This window comes from Mastomys coucha, unplaced genomic scaffold (assembly GCF_008632895.1).
Source record: "Mastomys coucha isolate ucsf_1 unplaced genomic scaffold, UCSF_Mcou_1 pScaffold22, whole genome shotgun sequence".
Lineage (NCBI taxonomy): Eukaryota > Metazoa > Chordata > Mammalia > Rodentia > Muridae > Mastomys > Mastomys coucha.
Genome location: NW_022196905.1, coordinates 20,962,118 through 20,976,803, shown reverse-complemented (window position 1 = coordinate 20,976,803; position 14,686 = coordinate 20,962,118). Strand labels below are relative to the sequence as shown.

General features: G+C 39.2%; 1 protein-coding gene across 1 annotated transcript in view; it reads left to right on the top strand.

Annotated features, from left to right (window-relative positions):
- Abca13 (ATP binding cassette subfamily A member 13) overlaps positions 1-14,686 on the top strand; it is a 437,491-nt gene that overhangs the window by 181,621 nt on the left and 241,184 nt on the right. Inside the window, exons 32-35 of the mRNA XM_031342061.1 lie at positions 1,820-1,934; positions 3,201-3,530; positions 6,184-6,253; positions 7,831-7,962. Of these exons, the coding sequence (XP_031197921.1) occupies positions 1,820-1,934; positions 3,201-3,530; positions 6,184-6,253; positions 7,831-7,962 (647 nt within the window). The remainder of the gene's footprint in view (positions 1-1,819; positions 1,935-3,200; positions 3,531-6,183; positions 6,254-7,830; positions 7,963-14,686) is intronic.

Genomic DNA, 14,686 nt, shown 5'->3' with positions numbered 1-14,686 from the left:
TTTAGAAGGAGGTGGCTCCTGCAAGGCACCCACTAGAAAAGGTTCTGCCTTTACCCAGAGGAGAACTCTGGGCTGATCCATGGTCTCCCTGAAGACATCAGGACAAACTGGCTTCTTTGCATACTTTGACACCTCCTGGGGTTGCACCTCGGTGAGCGCGCGCGAGTCACGTGTGCACATGGCGTAGTTTCCAGCCAAAATCTTTTTTGTTTGTTTGTTTTCTTTTGTTTATTTTGTTTTGCTGAGACAGGGTTTCTCTTTGTAACCTTGACTGTCCTGGAACCCACTCTAGAGCAGGCTGGCCTCGAACTCCTAGAGATCTCGTTCTGCCTCCTGAGTGCTGAGATTAAAGGTGTATGCCACCACCACCTGGCCAGGATCATCATCTTTAGTGGTCTCTTTGCCTCATGTCTAGACAGTTTCATATCCACTGTGGTCTTCTACTCTCTCTCCAGAGGCCTCGCTACTCATGCTCCATTGTCTGTGTTTCAATGTATTCTCTATCTGTCTCCTCCTTTGATCTTTAAACACTTTGCTGCACTCTTTTTTTTTTTTCATTAACTAAACTTCAGAACTGACTGTGATGTGTAAAACTCCCTGCAGCATCTGGCCAGGCTAGGGCCCTGACAGCGTCTTCTGAGTCATGAGCACTTGCCAGCCCTCATCACCAGCCCTTGCCAGGCTGGGGCTCTGACAGCGTCTTCTGAGTCATGAGCACTTGCCAGTCCTCATCACCAGCCCTTGGACTTTTGTTTTTTCAAGTGTTCTTGCATTTCCCCTGTGACTCATGTCTATCTTTTATATGCTCTTTTCTCAAGTATTTCTCTATTGATGCCTCACCTTAGCCCAGTCTGAATGGCATTTTTTTATCAAAACTGCAGCTTCCTCTCCCAGTGTTTACTACTACTTGACATCATAGGATAGAATTCTGCTTAGTGTCTGTTTTATCTCTCCTGACCCCCTAGATTGTGTCCTTAATAGCAGGGATTTTTATGTATGGTTCTTGAAAGTTTCACAGATGAAGTGATACTGCTTGTGTGTTAAGCAGGTCTTTGTTCAAATATGATTACCTTGATTGTTTAGAGTTCGCCCAGGGGTAGCAAATAGACGGCCTGGCAGTCATCCAATGGTACAAATGGAAATGCTTGTATTAAAAGACAGGTAAGGAGGAAGTTGTTAGTTAAGGTATCCAAAAAGTGGTCTAGCAGTGGTGGAGAGTAAGGAGTTTTCAAGCAAAATTGAGATGTCACAAAGGGAGAAAACCTACCAATTTTTTGGGTTTGGGACACTACTGTCATCAGTATCTCTATTTGTGCTTTACAAATGGAGTCTAGTTAGAGTAGATAGGAAAGTACAGGTTGGCAAAATAGAAAGAGTGAGAAACATTAATTTGTCAATTTTAAACATATTTTATAAAGGATTATCTACGATCAATTTTTAGCACTGATTAAAGATGCATAATAACTCCAATTAAGTGGAAAGAATTATAATCATGAGTCAATGGCCTGTTTTATATCTCTGACCTGCTCTGTCTACATCAAGTGTCAGATCACACAATGGCTACCTGAAGCACCTTGAGTCCCATGACTCTAGCTTGATACCCTTTGCATATCTGCACACTTGTAAACCAGGATGCCAATTGCAGCTTCAGTGTCTTAGTTACAAGCCTTTTGAGGTGACTTGTAATTTGTAAAAAAAATGACCAAAACCTGATAGAGCTATAAACCTTATTATATTCATGATCCTGAGTCAACTCACTTGGCTTGCCCCTGACCTTTCTCGACCTTGGATACTGATTGAATTAATTATACCCTGACAGGTTCCTGAACAATGTTGGCTTCTTTTTTCCACTGATTATGATGTTGACTTGGATGGTGTCTGTGGCCAGCATGGTCCGGAAGCTGGTTTATGAGCGAGAGATCCAGATAGAAGAGGTAAATGGCTTTGATGTTGCCTGTGGGATTACAGGAGAGGATTTGGAGAGTGGACCTCCAAATAGATCACCTGTGTTCTCTCCCTTTATTCTTCCTTCTCTTTGCGGAACTCCTTCCTAAACTCTAGCTGAGTCTCTCTCCTAAGAACATTGTTTTCTATTGGAGTCAGAAGGGTTGTCCAAATGTGATATATATTTCCTTTTGTGACAAACTGCATGATATTAAAGACAGAACCACACTTGGTCATTGGTAATTTTTTTATATAAATATTTGCTTTCCACTGTGATTTCTGGTTCTGATTCTATACAAAGAATTCTAGTTTCTTTTTTGTCCTAACATTGTTAAAACTTGAAAACATCAGATGACTACTTTCAAGAATGAGAGTTTGTAAGAGCATCTGGTGAAGATGTGACAGCCTGTTGATCCTCACAGAAGAGTGAAGGCAGGTGGCTATGGGATGCATGGTTTGATTACTGAACAGTTACTGAGATGTAGGGACTATATAGTCAGTGGTATAGAGACTACGCTACACATCACTTACTTGTTTACAACAATCTACTCAAGTGTGTCTCTCTGTTTCTACCCTACATGGGTTTTATCCCTGAGCACAGGGGCCTGCAGACAGGGGTGCCAATTGCTGGGTTCTTTAAAGTACCTCTTAAGTAGCCAGCAAGAGACCATACCTCAGAGGTCCTTAACTTCCTTTCACATGAAGCCAGACCCATTTCCATTTCCCAAACTATCACCACATGGTATATGGACAAATGGTAGGTTAGTGGAGAAACGAATCTAATTAATTTCACCAAGATAATTTTGTAAAATGCACTCTGTAGCCACGTAAAGTCCACCTCAGCCAGGGATTCACTTCAGTATTTTCTTCCTTCTTCATTCTTTGCCTTTACTAAATAGATGCACAAATAACTGGAGAACAAAAGCTAAGACAATGACAACAAATCCACACAAGCAGAAAACATAATGAAACTATGGTCAACCAAGCCTATGGTTTCAAATGTCTGTCTCTCTTCCATGATTCTTACTGGTAACACTGTTTTGTGATTAGCTTTGGGTTTCTCTCCAAGAACACAGAGAATGGCTATGATGTCAGCTCTACGGGAGAACTATAGTAGAAGGAAGTGATTTTCTTAATGCCCTTCACAGGGCTGGCATGAACTCATTTCTCCACTGGTGTTCTCCTTGTTTGCCACCTCATCCCTCTTTTCTCGAGTGTCCACTGCAGTGATAACCCCAGGCTCCTTCTTTTCACAGTACATGCGGATGATGGGGCTCCATCCGGCCATCCACTTCTTGTCCTGGTTCCTGGAGAACATAGCCACTCTGGCTCTGAGCAGTGCTGCTCTTGCTGTCATTCTGAAGATGAGTGGCATCTTCATGCATAGTGATGCCTTCATCATTTTTCTTTACTTGCTGGATTTTGGGGTGTCAGCTGTCATGCTGAGTTACTTCCTAAGTGTGTTCTTCAACCAGGCTAATACAGCAGCCCTGTGTTCCAGCCTGGGGTACATGATCAGCTTCCTGCCCTATGTGGTCCTGTTGGTCCTACATAACCAACTCAGTTTTGCTATTCAGACTCTTCTGGTAAGTGAGTGATTCTGTAAAAATGCAAAGTAGAACCAAGAGGTACCCCTCTAAACATGGCATATCCCCAGCTTGCCAGTCTGTCTTGTTCAGACTCATATGGAGCATCTGAGGTTTCTACTCTGTATTCTGCTCTTAGATGCAGAACTACAGTGGTGGTTCATTGACTTGCAGTGATATAGTGGTAGGCCATTAAGAATTGTCAGTTTTCTGTAATGGGATCTCTCTGAGGATTCTGGGAAGTCAGCATCCTCCTCAAGGAAACATATAACTTTGGGTTCTCTTTGTTTCATGCATGGAAAGAAATAGATTTCTGAAGCTATTTTGGAAGTTAAAAATAAGCATTTTTCTTGAAGCATCATGAGTTACATCACATTAAGTGGAAAGATCTCTCCGTTAGCAGTGTCAGAATCACTCATCCATTTGAAATGTATGCTCTGAAAAAGAGAGACTGCTTTCAAGTCTGCAGTATAAAATATGCAGAAGACAGCAACAGATTCTTTCTTGACTGTTGTCTGGCAGGCACTGTGCCTAGTAGAAACTCATTTTGTATAGAGAGGGTAAACGCATCAATATCAGATCAGGTTCCTTACAGAGCTTGAGTTGTATCTACCTGTTTGCATTCCTTCTTCCAATGGGCTAGCCTATGTCCTGAAATAACAATCTATTTGGAGGTATGACAGGAATCACTGTGAGAAAAACTTAGGGACGTTTTAAGTCCCTGGATTGCTAATAAGTGTTCAGAAACCCACAGTTGGTTAAAGTGTAGAAAACAGTAGACCATATGGTGCCCTGTCCCTTGTAGAACTGTCTACAAAGCAACATCTAAGACATTGGAAACACTGGGCAAGAAGGGTTGGAAAGATTATAAGAAGCAGAGGATCAGGAAGTGAGCTATGAGATGGTACCCTGTATTACAGGGAAGCTGTATCATGAAGTCTCAACAATATGTTCACCTAAACAAGACATGAAAGAAGACACAGTTGACATGAGATGGTAGCCAGAGGAAACCTCATAAAGCTTCCCCCTTAGCCACCCTTAGGTGAAGAGTCACAAGCTGTTAATGACTGCTGGGGGAGGAAGAGAAGTTGTCTCTAGTAGGCTATATGATCCTGAATAGTCAGCCCTAAACACATACACATATGAGCAACACTAAATAGATTCAATAAGCTGTATTTATATTTATTTGTGTGTGAATGTGTGTGTGTATGTGTGTGCACAACAATTAAGAATTTTAGAGAGACTTGGTGGGAAACAGGAATAATTGAAGGAGGAAGGTGTGGGAGGAATTATGTAGATACAGTAGTCATATGAAATTCTCAAAAATACCAGAAAGGCTTTTTAGAAAATTCTCTTTTCATCATGGAGTTCTTGAATGATGAGTGTGTCACTTAGTCCTGGGATGGAGAATGCCTTATGCTTATCTAGAGCCTCAGAGCAAATGCATGCATGACAGCTAAATTAATTTCTCCAACTTCAATTAAGTAACAAGTCAGTACTATGTTTGTTGCCTTTCTTCTGGCACTGGGAATTGAGTCTAGTCCCTGAAATATAATTGACAAGTGCTCTACTATTTTTTAAACATTTTTCTTTTGAAAAAGAGTTCTCTTAAGTTGCCCCAGCTGGCCTTGAACTCAATCTATAATCTGTATCCCATGTAGGTTTTGAAGTTGCAATTTTCCTGCCTCAGCTCCCAAGTAGCAGGGATTATAGGCAGATAACAACAGGCCCTGGCTAGTCTATTTTTTAATTTTGTTTGTTTGTTTGTTTTTGTAGCCAACCATACTTTATCCTATGCATGCATGTCTGTATTAATTGTTCTATTCAATTTGTATCTGTTCCCCTGATATGTTCTTTATCATCTTGATTGGCTTTTATCCCACCTGCAGCAACTTAGAAGCAATAGTTTTGTGTTAGAGTTAATCAGGTATTCCTAGAATAATTAATACAAATGGGACCCTTGCTGTCTCCTGCTCATAAACTCCGTAAAGGTAAGAACATATAAAGAAGTAAAGACCCAAGCAAACATTCAAAGGTTCTCACTTTTGCTTGCATTTCAGTCCTTAAGCCTCAGGCATCTATCCATGCAACATTTGTTTTGCATGTGCAAATGCTTTCTGGCTAGAGAGGCCTTCTAACTTGGGCACATTGTATTTTAAATGTATGATGCTTTTTTCAATGGTTTTCCTTTTTTGACATAGATCCTCTTCTACTGAACATAAACTAACAGCTTCTTTTAATACACTGCCTTTCTAGTGTAGAATTGTGTAGACATTGCATCAGTCTGTTCATAGAGTGCTCCAAGGCATACATTGAATAATAAGAAATAGTAAATTGCTCTATTCCATTTCCTGCTGTTTTGTGTTCCATGTTTCTGTATTCAGTGCATTGAATTTATGACACCTTGAGTGTTGCAGTGAACAGAAATGATTCATTTTAACATTAAAAACAAACCAGTGAGCATGGTTTTCAGAGTGGTCTGACACTCTGCTAATCCCTTCAGGCTCAGATATTTAAGTCATTGCCCGAAGCGATGGTATCCTTAGAGCCATTGAATTGGGAAGTACCTTCTTAAAACGCAGTATTGTGGGTTTTTGGTGGTCACAATCAAACACTAATGGCTGTTTCCCCCTCCCTCCATCAACCATGGCAGTGCTTGCTTTCAACCACAGCCTTCGGACAAGGAGTCTTTTACATCACATTTCTGGAAGGACAGGAGGAAGGTAAGAGGATGGCCTCTTCAGAAACTAGCTATCTGTCATTCAGAGTTTGGAAACATGTAGCTATCAAGCAACTGAACTAGGAATAAGCCTTGTTACCAAGTGATAAATTTGGAAAGAGATCCTAGCATTTGGTTTTGCTGATGGAAACCTTCCCCTTATGTAGTTCTTATGATTCTGAGAACAGTCAAGAATAATCATATCTCAGTATCTCATGCTACAGATACCACCCATGTGTAGTGGTAGATCCAGGCTAGTGCATAGGTCTTGTTATGGTACACATTCAATCTACTGACCGTCCAGATTCTTGCAATAGTGTGGTATGCATATACCTTCCATCTGTAGTTTATTTGGAGACTTTACCACCTCTCCTACTCCTACCTTCATTGTTCTTGGGTCTTATGTCTAGCAAAGAAAAGGTCATGACTATCACCTCCTTTTTCTATACATATTTATCCCTATATGCAGCTTAAATACTTTTTATTTTGAAATAAATTCTCTAGCTCAGGTTGGATTTGAACTCTCTATGTAATGGAGCATGACCTTGAACATCAGATCCTCTTGCCAGAATCTCCCACGTTCTAGGACTATAAGCATACACCACCATATTGGTTTATACAGTGCTGGGGGCTGAGCCTAGTGCTTTGTGTGTGTGAGGCAAGCAAATTTACCAACTGGGTTACATCTCCATCTCCTTAAAATAATTTTAAAATGTATTATTGTCAGTACCTTTTACTTAGATTGAGATTTTTATATAAACTCTTAAGTAAGAACATATGTGTTGTAGATGTTCATATTGTTCTGGAGTGTGTTTTGTAATTAAAGCAAAATACAAGCCATAGGTAAAACTTAACATTGGATGTTACTGCGATAGCCAGTCAGTCACTTTGTACTGATTTATCCCAACTTTTCCAATAAAATATGTTAAAATGCTCTTTGATCTTAAATTTTTTCTCTTCATTTTCTTCCAACTGAACTTTAAAGTAAAAAGTGGACCAAGAAGATATAGCAGAAAATAGACCAAATTAAATCACAGTTAAAATAATTGATTATTTGGTCCAAATGATAACAAGTATATAGTGGTTAAAACTTTTTAAAGCTGGGTTCTAACTTAGTGCCACAGCAAACAGAAAGAGGAATAATGTTCTCAATTTATATTATAATCCAGAAATAAATCACAAACATAAGAAATAATGATTCTTTTCCTCTGTAGACCTTTTATATATTACTTAATACATTTTCCAAAAGCAGAGTATTGTACTACTTAAAGTTTTATTAAACAATTCTTGTGCCTATAAATATAAAATTGTTCTTTAGTTGAATCAATAAAACTAGGAACTAATGACTTTCAGAGAGTTTTGGAAAGTTGGAGCTTGACATGATGGGAATGGTTGCTCATGGGTCCCTCTGAAACCAAGGTGAGATTGCACAAGCTAATGTGATGCCTTTGAAAGCTTAGCATTGTTAGTATCAACTTGTTTTTTGCTTTACACAAGACTCTTCTTGAATTAGTCAACTCCCTCATCAAACATACAGTTAAAGAATAAGCCCAAGTAACTCTGCCTTCTTTTCTCTGACAGGGATCCAGTGGAATAACATGTACCGAGCTCCAGAGCCAGGGGGCATGACATTTGGCTGGGTCTGCTGGATGATTCTGTTTGATTCAATCCTTTATTTTTTGGGTGGATGGTACTTCAGCAACTTGGTTCCTGGTAAGCAGTCTTCATTTTAATATGACAACAAAATAAACTAGAACCCATTAGCAGATCTTAACAGGCTGTAGGTCTGTAGACCATACAGCACAAATCTGTTTTCTAAGAACAAGTATATGAAAGATGTGGTCATGAGGAGGGTCATGGGGTCATGGGGTCATGTCAAAAGAGCCTGGGGCCTCTGGAGGAGAGTTGGAGAGTAAGTGATGGTATTGGGAGAGTATGTGGCAAGAACTCATCTGGGGTAGTCAAGTAGGATGTAGATTTGTAGATTCATGAGGATTCTAGACAGGAAGTGGATGTTAGAATAGTGTGCTAGAAGGGTGCACTGAGGAGTCACTTAATGATCCAAGCCTTTTTTTTTTTTTAATGTATCAGATACAACTTGGAGGCAGGCAGGTGACACCCATTATAGGGAGTGAGGACCAAGACAGGAGTAATTAATTTCTCTGCTGATTCAACAGACAGTGACATTCAGTTACCATTTTGGTTCAGGCTAAAAACCAGAAAAATTACAGTGTAATTTTGAAAAACATTTTTTTAGAACTGACATATAGATGGTATTATATTTTATTGTTGAATTTGCTTCTGACTCTGGCTCCATATTTTCCAGAATTGACCTCTAACCTTTAAAATTATAAATTATAAATAGAGATTTCAAAAATGCAAATGAAAACAGAGGGATGGGTAGAAAAATAAATCACATTTTTACTTGAGAAACCCCATTTAAGAGTTGAGAGACTCATGGAATTCTTGAAGACTAGCACACATAAAAGTCATAGGTCATTGAAAAGACATTTTCATAGGTATGAAAATGGGGCCTCAATAAGAGATATGCAGTATAAACTCACCGGGTAATTTATTTTGGAAAAACTAGGATTGCATGAAATTAGAAAGTAATAAAGTGAACCTAGAGAAGGCCAAAATTGTCAAGAAGCTGGATAAGAAGCAGTCAGATAGTGATGAGGCCTAGGAATGTAATAAAGATCCTTATGATAGGGTGTCATGTTCTTTTACAGAGTGGAAATGCAGTCATAAGCATAGAGAAAGGAGAAGAGAGGCTGGAGAGATGGCTCTGTAGTTAAGAGTACTTGCTGCTCCCACAGAAGATGCAAGTTCAGTTCCTCACATCTATGCTAGGCAGGTCAAAACCACCTGTGACTCCAGTCCCAGGGGACCTGACACCCTCCTCTAGCCTCTGTGGTCACTTGCATTCAGGTGCACATATTCACACAGACACATGCACACATACACACATGTCAAAATAAATCCTAAAATATACAAATTATTTTCATAAAAGAAAGAAACAAGCCAAGCTAGACACGGTGATAAACCAAAGTAATACCAACATTCAGGAGGCAGAGGCAATGGATCAGCAGTTCAAGGTTAGCCTGAGCTACACAGTGAGATACTCTTTTTTATTAAAAAAAAACAAAACAAAATTAAACAAACAAACAAACAAACAAAAGTATCTGGAACAGAAGGAGGAATCAACAAAAATAAAGATGAAAAGCTGAGTGGATTTTGGGGGCCTTATGGTGCAGGACCCTGATCTTAGAGGAGTCAATATTAGCTGGAACCGAAGGCAATCAAGAAGAGTGCCCAGAAGTCAAGCTGGATGTGGCCAGCAAGTGATCATTACACAGCATACACAATTCCAAAGAAGAAACTTGCATTTGGATAGAGAATGGCTGATGACTTGAGCTCCAAGGGAAAAGAAAAAGTCTTACAATCACAAAGACCAATGGTATCAGACTACCTTCTGCAGTGCTGAGATGAAATGACAGTGTTCATGGAACAAGAATGTTCTTCTTCTGTCAAAACATGATGTACGAGAATTCTGATGCCTTCATTAAGGGCTTTATTGCTGTGATAAAAGTACAACCAAGAGCAACTTGGGGAGGAAAGCATGTATTTCAGCTTACACTTCCATGTTACAGTTCATTATTGAGAGAAGTCAAGGCAAGAACTCAAGTAGGGCAAGAACCTGGAGGCAGGAGCTGACCTAGAGGCCAAGAGAGGAATCCTGCTTACTGATACTTTCTCACAGCTTGTTCAGCACCCAAGGCTACAAGCCTAGAGGTGGCATTACTCACTAAGGGCAGGGCCTTGCCATATCAATCACTAAGAAAATGCCACAGAAGCCTTGCTTATAGGCCGGTCTTAATGGATGAATTTCCTCACTTGTGCTTTTCCCCTCTTCTCAGATGTCTAGGTTTGAGTCAAGTTGACAAAACATAATCAGAAAAATTATTCTCTTATCAACTTGACTCATAAACATATAACCCATTAAGCTACATAACTTATTAAGCTACTTTCCTTCCTTTCTTTCATCTCTGAGGTCTCATATTAATATCAATAGCATAATATAAAACATCCCAACTTTTAAAAGTCCCATAGTTTTTAAAAATTCAAATGCTTTAAAAGTTCAGATTTTAAATATCCAAAGTCTCTTTAAGAGATAAAGATCACTCTAAAATTGTAAAGTCCCTCAACTGTGCACGCCTGTAAAAGCAAAAGTAAGTTATATACTTTCTTAATGCAAGGAGATAGAACTGAAGCAATGTTACAATCTAATCAAAGCAAAGCCAGACTCCAACAGTGTAAAGCATTCAGTTTTTGATGTCTGGTACCAACCCAGAATCCTCTGGACTTCAAAGGGATATGGAAGCAGCATTTTTCTGGCTCTGCCATCCAGAGCACATACAACTTGCCTCATAGGCTCAGGCTGGCTCTTCTCTACAGCTTCTGCTGTTCTTGGTACCATACTATAGTACTAGGATATCCAAGATGCTGGGATGTTCATTATGCCTGCTGACTGACAGTTACCTGACCCTCTGGAAAGTCCCAGGTAGAGTTCAAATGTGTGTCATGCTTGCTAGCCAATAGAATTAAAGGCCAATATGCTTAGCCAATAAGTTTGAACTGTAACCTTGCTATTGTAACCTATGCCCCTAAAGAGCATAAAACCTGCTTGTAATAGCCATTTGGGGTCACCTTCTAGTCACTTGCCTCAAGGGACTGATTGAAGGTTGACTCTAACATGCCAGAAAATCAACCTCTTGCTTTTGAAAAAAAAAATGGTTCTTTCTTTATACAATATATCCTGATTATAGTTTCCCATCCCTCTGCTTCTCCTAGTTTCTTCCCCTCTCCTTCCCCCTCCCTCCCCTCCAGATCCATTTCCTTTCTGTCTCTCATTATAAAATAACAGGCCTCTAAGAGATAACCACCAAATATGACAAAATAAAATATAATAAGATGAAGCAAAAGGATCATACCAAAGTTGGACATAGCAACCCAATGGGAAGAAAAGAGTCTAAAGAGCAGGCACAGGCATCAGAGATCCACTTGTTTTCAGTCAGGAGTCCCATATAAAATACTAAGTTAAAAGATGTAATATATATATACATAGGATCTGGTGAAGACCCTCATAGGCCTGTGCTTGCCTGTTTCAGTGAGCTTGCATGCTCCTTATTTAGCTGATTCAAAAAGCCTTGTTCTCCCAGTGTTCTCCATACTTCATGGCTATTAAATCTCTATAGGATTTCCTGAGCTCTTGGGGGAGGGATTTGATGGAGACTTCTAATTTAGGCTCCCTCTCCTTGTAAGCCCTGGCTGTGGGTCTCCTTATCTGTTTCCATCTGCTGTCAGAGGAAGCCTCTCTGATGATGACTAGATAAGACACTGATGTTTAAGTGTAGTCAAATAGTTTTAGGAGTCATATTATTGATACTTTTTTTTTTTTTTTTTTTTAGACAAGTAGTATTTAATCTTTACTCTAGGTCTCTGGGCTATCTAGCCTCTGGTTTTTGGAAGGCATGTCTGATATAGGTTCTTTCTTGTGGAGTGGGCCTTAGGTCAAAGCAGACACTGATTGGCTACCCTTTCAAGTTATGTGTCACCCGTACTCTAGCATACTCTTTTCCTTTTTGGAAGCCTGTAGAGTATTTTCCTGCACCAAGGACACTGGAACCGAATGGTAAAGTCTCTATATAGGCACCAGTTCCCCTTCTCCATGTTCAGTGAATTCTATGAGTGTTGTTCTTGGCAAGTGGGCCCTGTTTTCAGTTTGCAGAGACCAGCTTTGTGACTTAGCCACAGCCAGGTTGTTTGGGGATTTCCATGGAACCCCATTAGCCAACAACTCAATTGAATGCAATGTTGCCCCACTACTAGAAACCCTGACTGGTAACAAGATATGATCAGATGGGACTCCAAATCCCCCATTACTAGGAATCCTCATTAGGATCACTTTCATAGATTCCAGGCAATTCCCCCTGTATCAGGTTTCTATATCCTTCCCCTCACAAAGACCCTCAATTCCAGCAACCTCTGCATCAGCGCCCACACTTTCTTCCTCTGCCTCATCCCCCCTCAACTGATCCTTCCTTTGCCAACTCTACCCTTTCCTAGTATGTCTGTATAATCTATTCTATTTATCCCTCCTAGGAAGATCCATGCATCCCCACCTAACTTCTTTTTACCTAACTTCTCTGGATCTATGGATGATAGCTTAGTTGTCACTTACTTTATGGCTAATACATACTTATAAGTGTATACATATCATCTTTATTTTCTGGGTTCAGGTTAACTCACTTGGGATGATTTTTTTCTAGTTCTATTTATTTGCCTGCAAAATGGATTATGACACTTTTTTAACAGCTGAGTAATACTCCATTATGTAAATGTACCAGATTTTCTTTATCCATTCTTCTCTGTTGAAGGACATCTAGGTTGTTTCCAGTTTCTGACTGTTATGAATAAAGCCACAGTGGACATGGTTGAACAAATGTCCTTGTGGTATGGTGGAGCTTCCTTTGGGTATATGCTGATGAGTGATGTAACTGGAGCTTGAAGCAGATGGATTTGAACTTTAGGAGGAACTGTCATGTTGATATCCATAGTGGTTGTACAAGTTTGCACTCCTACCAGTTGGGGAGGGTTCCCCTTGCTACATATACTCACCAGCATGAGCTGCCACTTGTGTTTTTGATTTTAGCTATTCTGACAGGTGTAAGATGGAACCTCAAACTAGTTTTGATTTGCATTTCTCTGATGGCTAAGGTCATTGAACATTTCTATAAGTGTTTCTCAACCATTTGAGTTTCTTCTATTGAGAATTCTCAGTTTAAATCTCTACCCTATTTTTAAATTGGATTACACATTTGTTTGTTTTAGTTTGGTTTGCAAGTACTTTATTCAGTACTTTTGCATCTATGTTCATAAAGTAACGTGGTCTGTAGTTCTCTTACTTTGTAAAACCTGTGTGTGGTTTAGGTATCAGAATAACTGTGGCAAAAATTAATAGGGCTGTATTCCTTCTATTTCTGTTTTGTGGAATAGTTTGAGGTACCTTGCTGTTAGATCTTCTTTGAAAGTCTCGTAGAATTCTGAGTTAAGACCATCTGGCCCTAGGTAGTTTGTTTGTTTGTTTGTTTTGGAGATTTTAATGACTGCTTTTATTTCATTAGGGGCTATAGGTTTGTGTAAAATATTTATCTGATCTTGATTTAACTTACAATAAGTGGTATCTATCTAGAAAATATCCATTTATTTTAGATTTCCCAATTTTTAATATTTTGTGTAGTACAGTTTTGTTTTTTTTTTACAAAAATATGTTCTTAAGATTCTCTGGATTTCCTCAGTATCTATTGTTATATCCCCCTTTTTGCTTCTGATTTTGTTAATTGGATATTTTTTTCTGTCTTTTAGTTAGTTGGATAAGCGTATGTTTATCTTACTGATTTTCTCAAAGAACCAACTCTTTGTTTAATTGATTCTTTGTATTTCTCTCTTCTTTCTCTTTTATTGAATTTCAGCCTTCAGTTTATATAAATAGTGTCTAAGTCCAGCTTTGACATCCAGGGGGTAAACTGAGGCAGGCAGGGAAGTGTGGTGTTGGCAATTGAGGTCACTGCTGATGGCAGCTGACAGAGTCAGCATTAGAATGCTATCAGGGGTTGATGCTGATAGCAACTGAGGGGCACTGCTGCAGCAGCCAGTGATTAGAGAAGTCATTCAGCAGACTTTTCTCTGAGAGAACAAAGCTTGATTCATTGGGGCTGGTTCTCCCTGTGTCCAGCAAGAAACTCAGAACACTTTTAGCTCTTAGGGACTGGCAAGGATGAAAAGGAAATAAAGAAAATTCACACGCACCGCCCCCCCCCCCCACACACACACTGAATGGATGAAACAAACAAGGCTTCAACAACCTCATATGTACAAATACATACATATAGACAGACAGATAACAGACATATACACCTTCATACATTGAATGGATGAAGCAAAGCTCTAACAAGTAGGCTCCAAGCATTACACACACACACACACACACACACACACACACACACACCTGGTAGATAGAACAGGTTCCAACACATATTTTAATTTTTTCTTCCATAACTTATATATCCCAAGAAAATCTCTCAAGAAGTATAAAATTACAATGTGATTACATTTTATTTTTCTTCTACTGAATGTCTATGAAAAAAACCCAGCATGTTTCCCAACACATTTACATAAAAAACATTACATAGTACAAGAAAACAAATTATTTCCCAAAAAACCTACATACATTCATAACTAAAGAATTTGCTATAGATTAGCTAAGTGTGAGCAATCAAGGTAGTTTGCCTATCCAGTTTCTCTTACTGGCAGACAGCAATTTGCAGCTACAAAGAAAATCTTATAAGAATCTTAAAAATATCACAATTCTAAA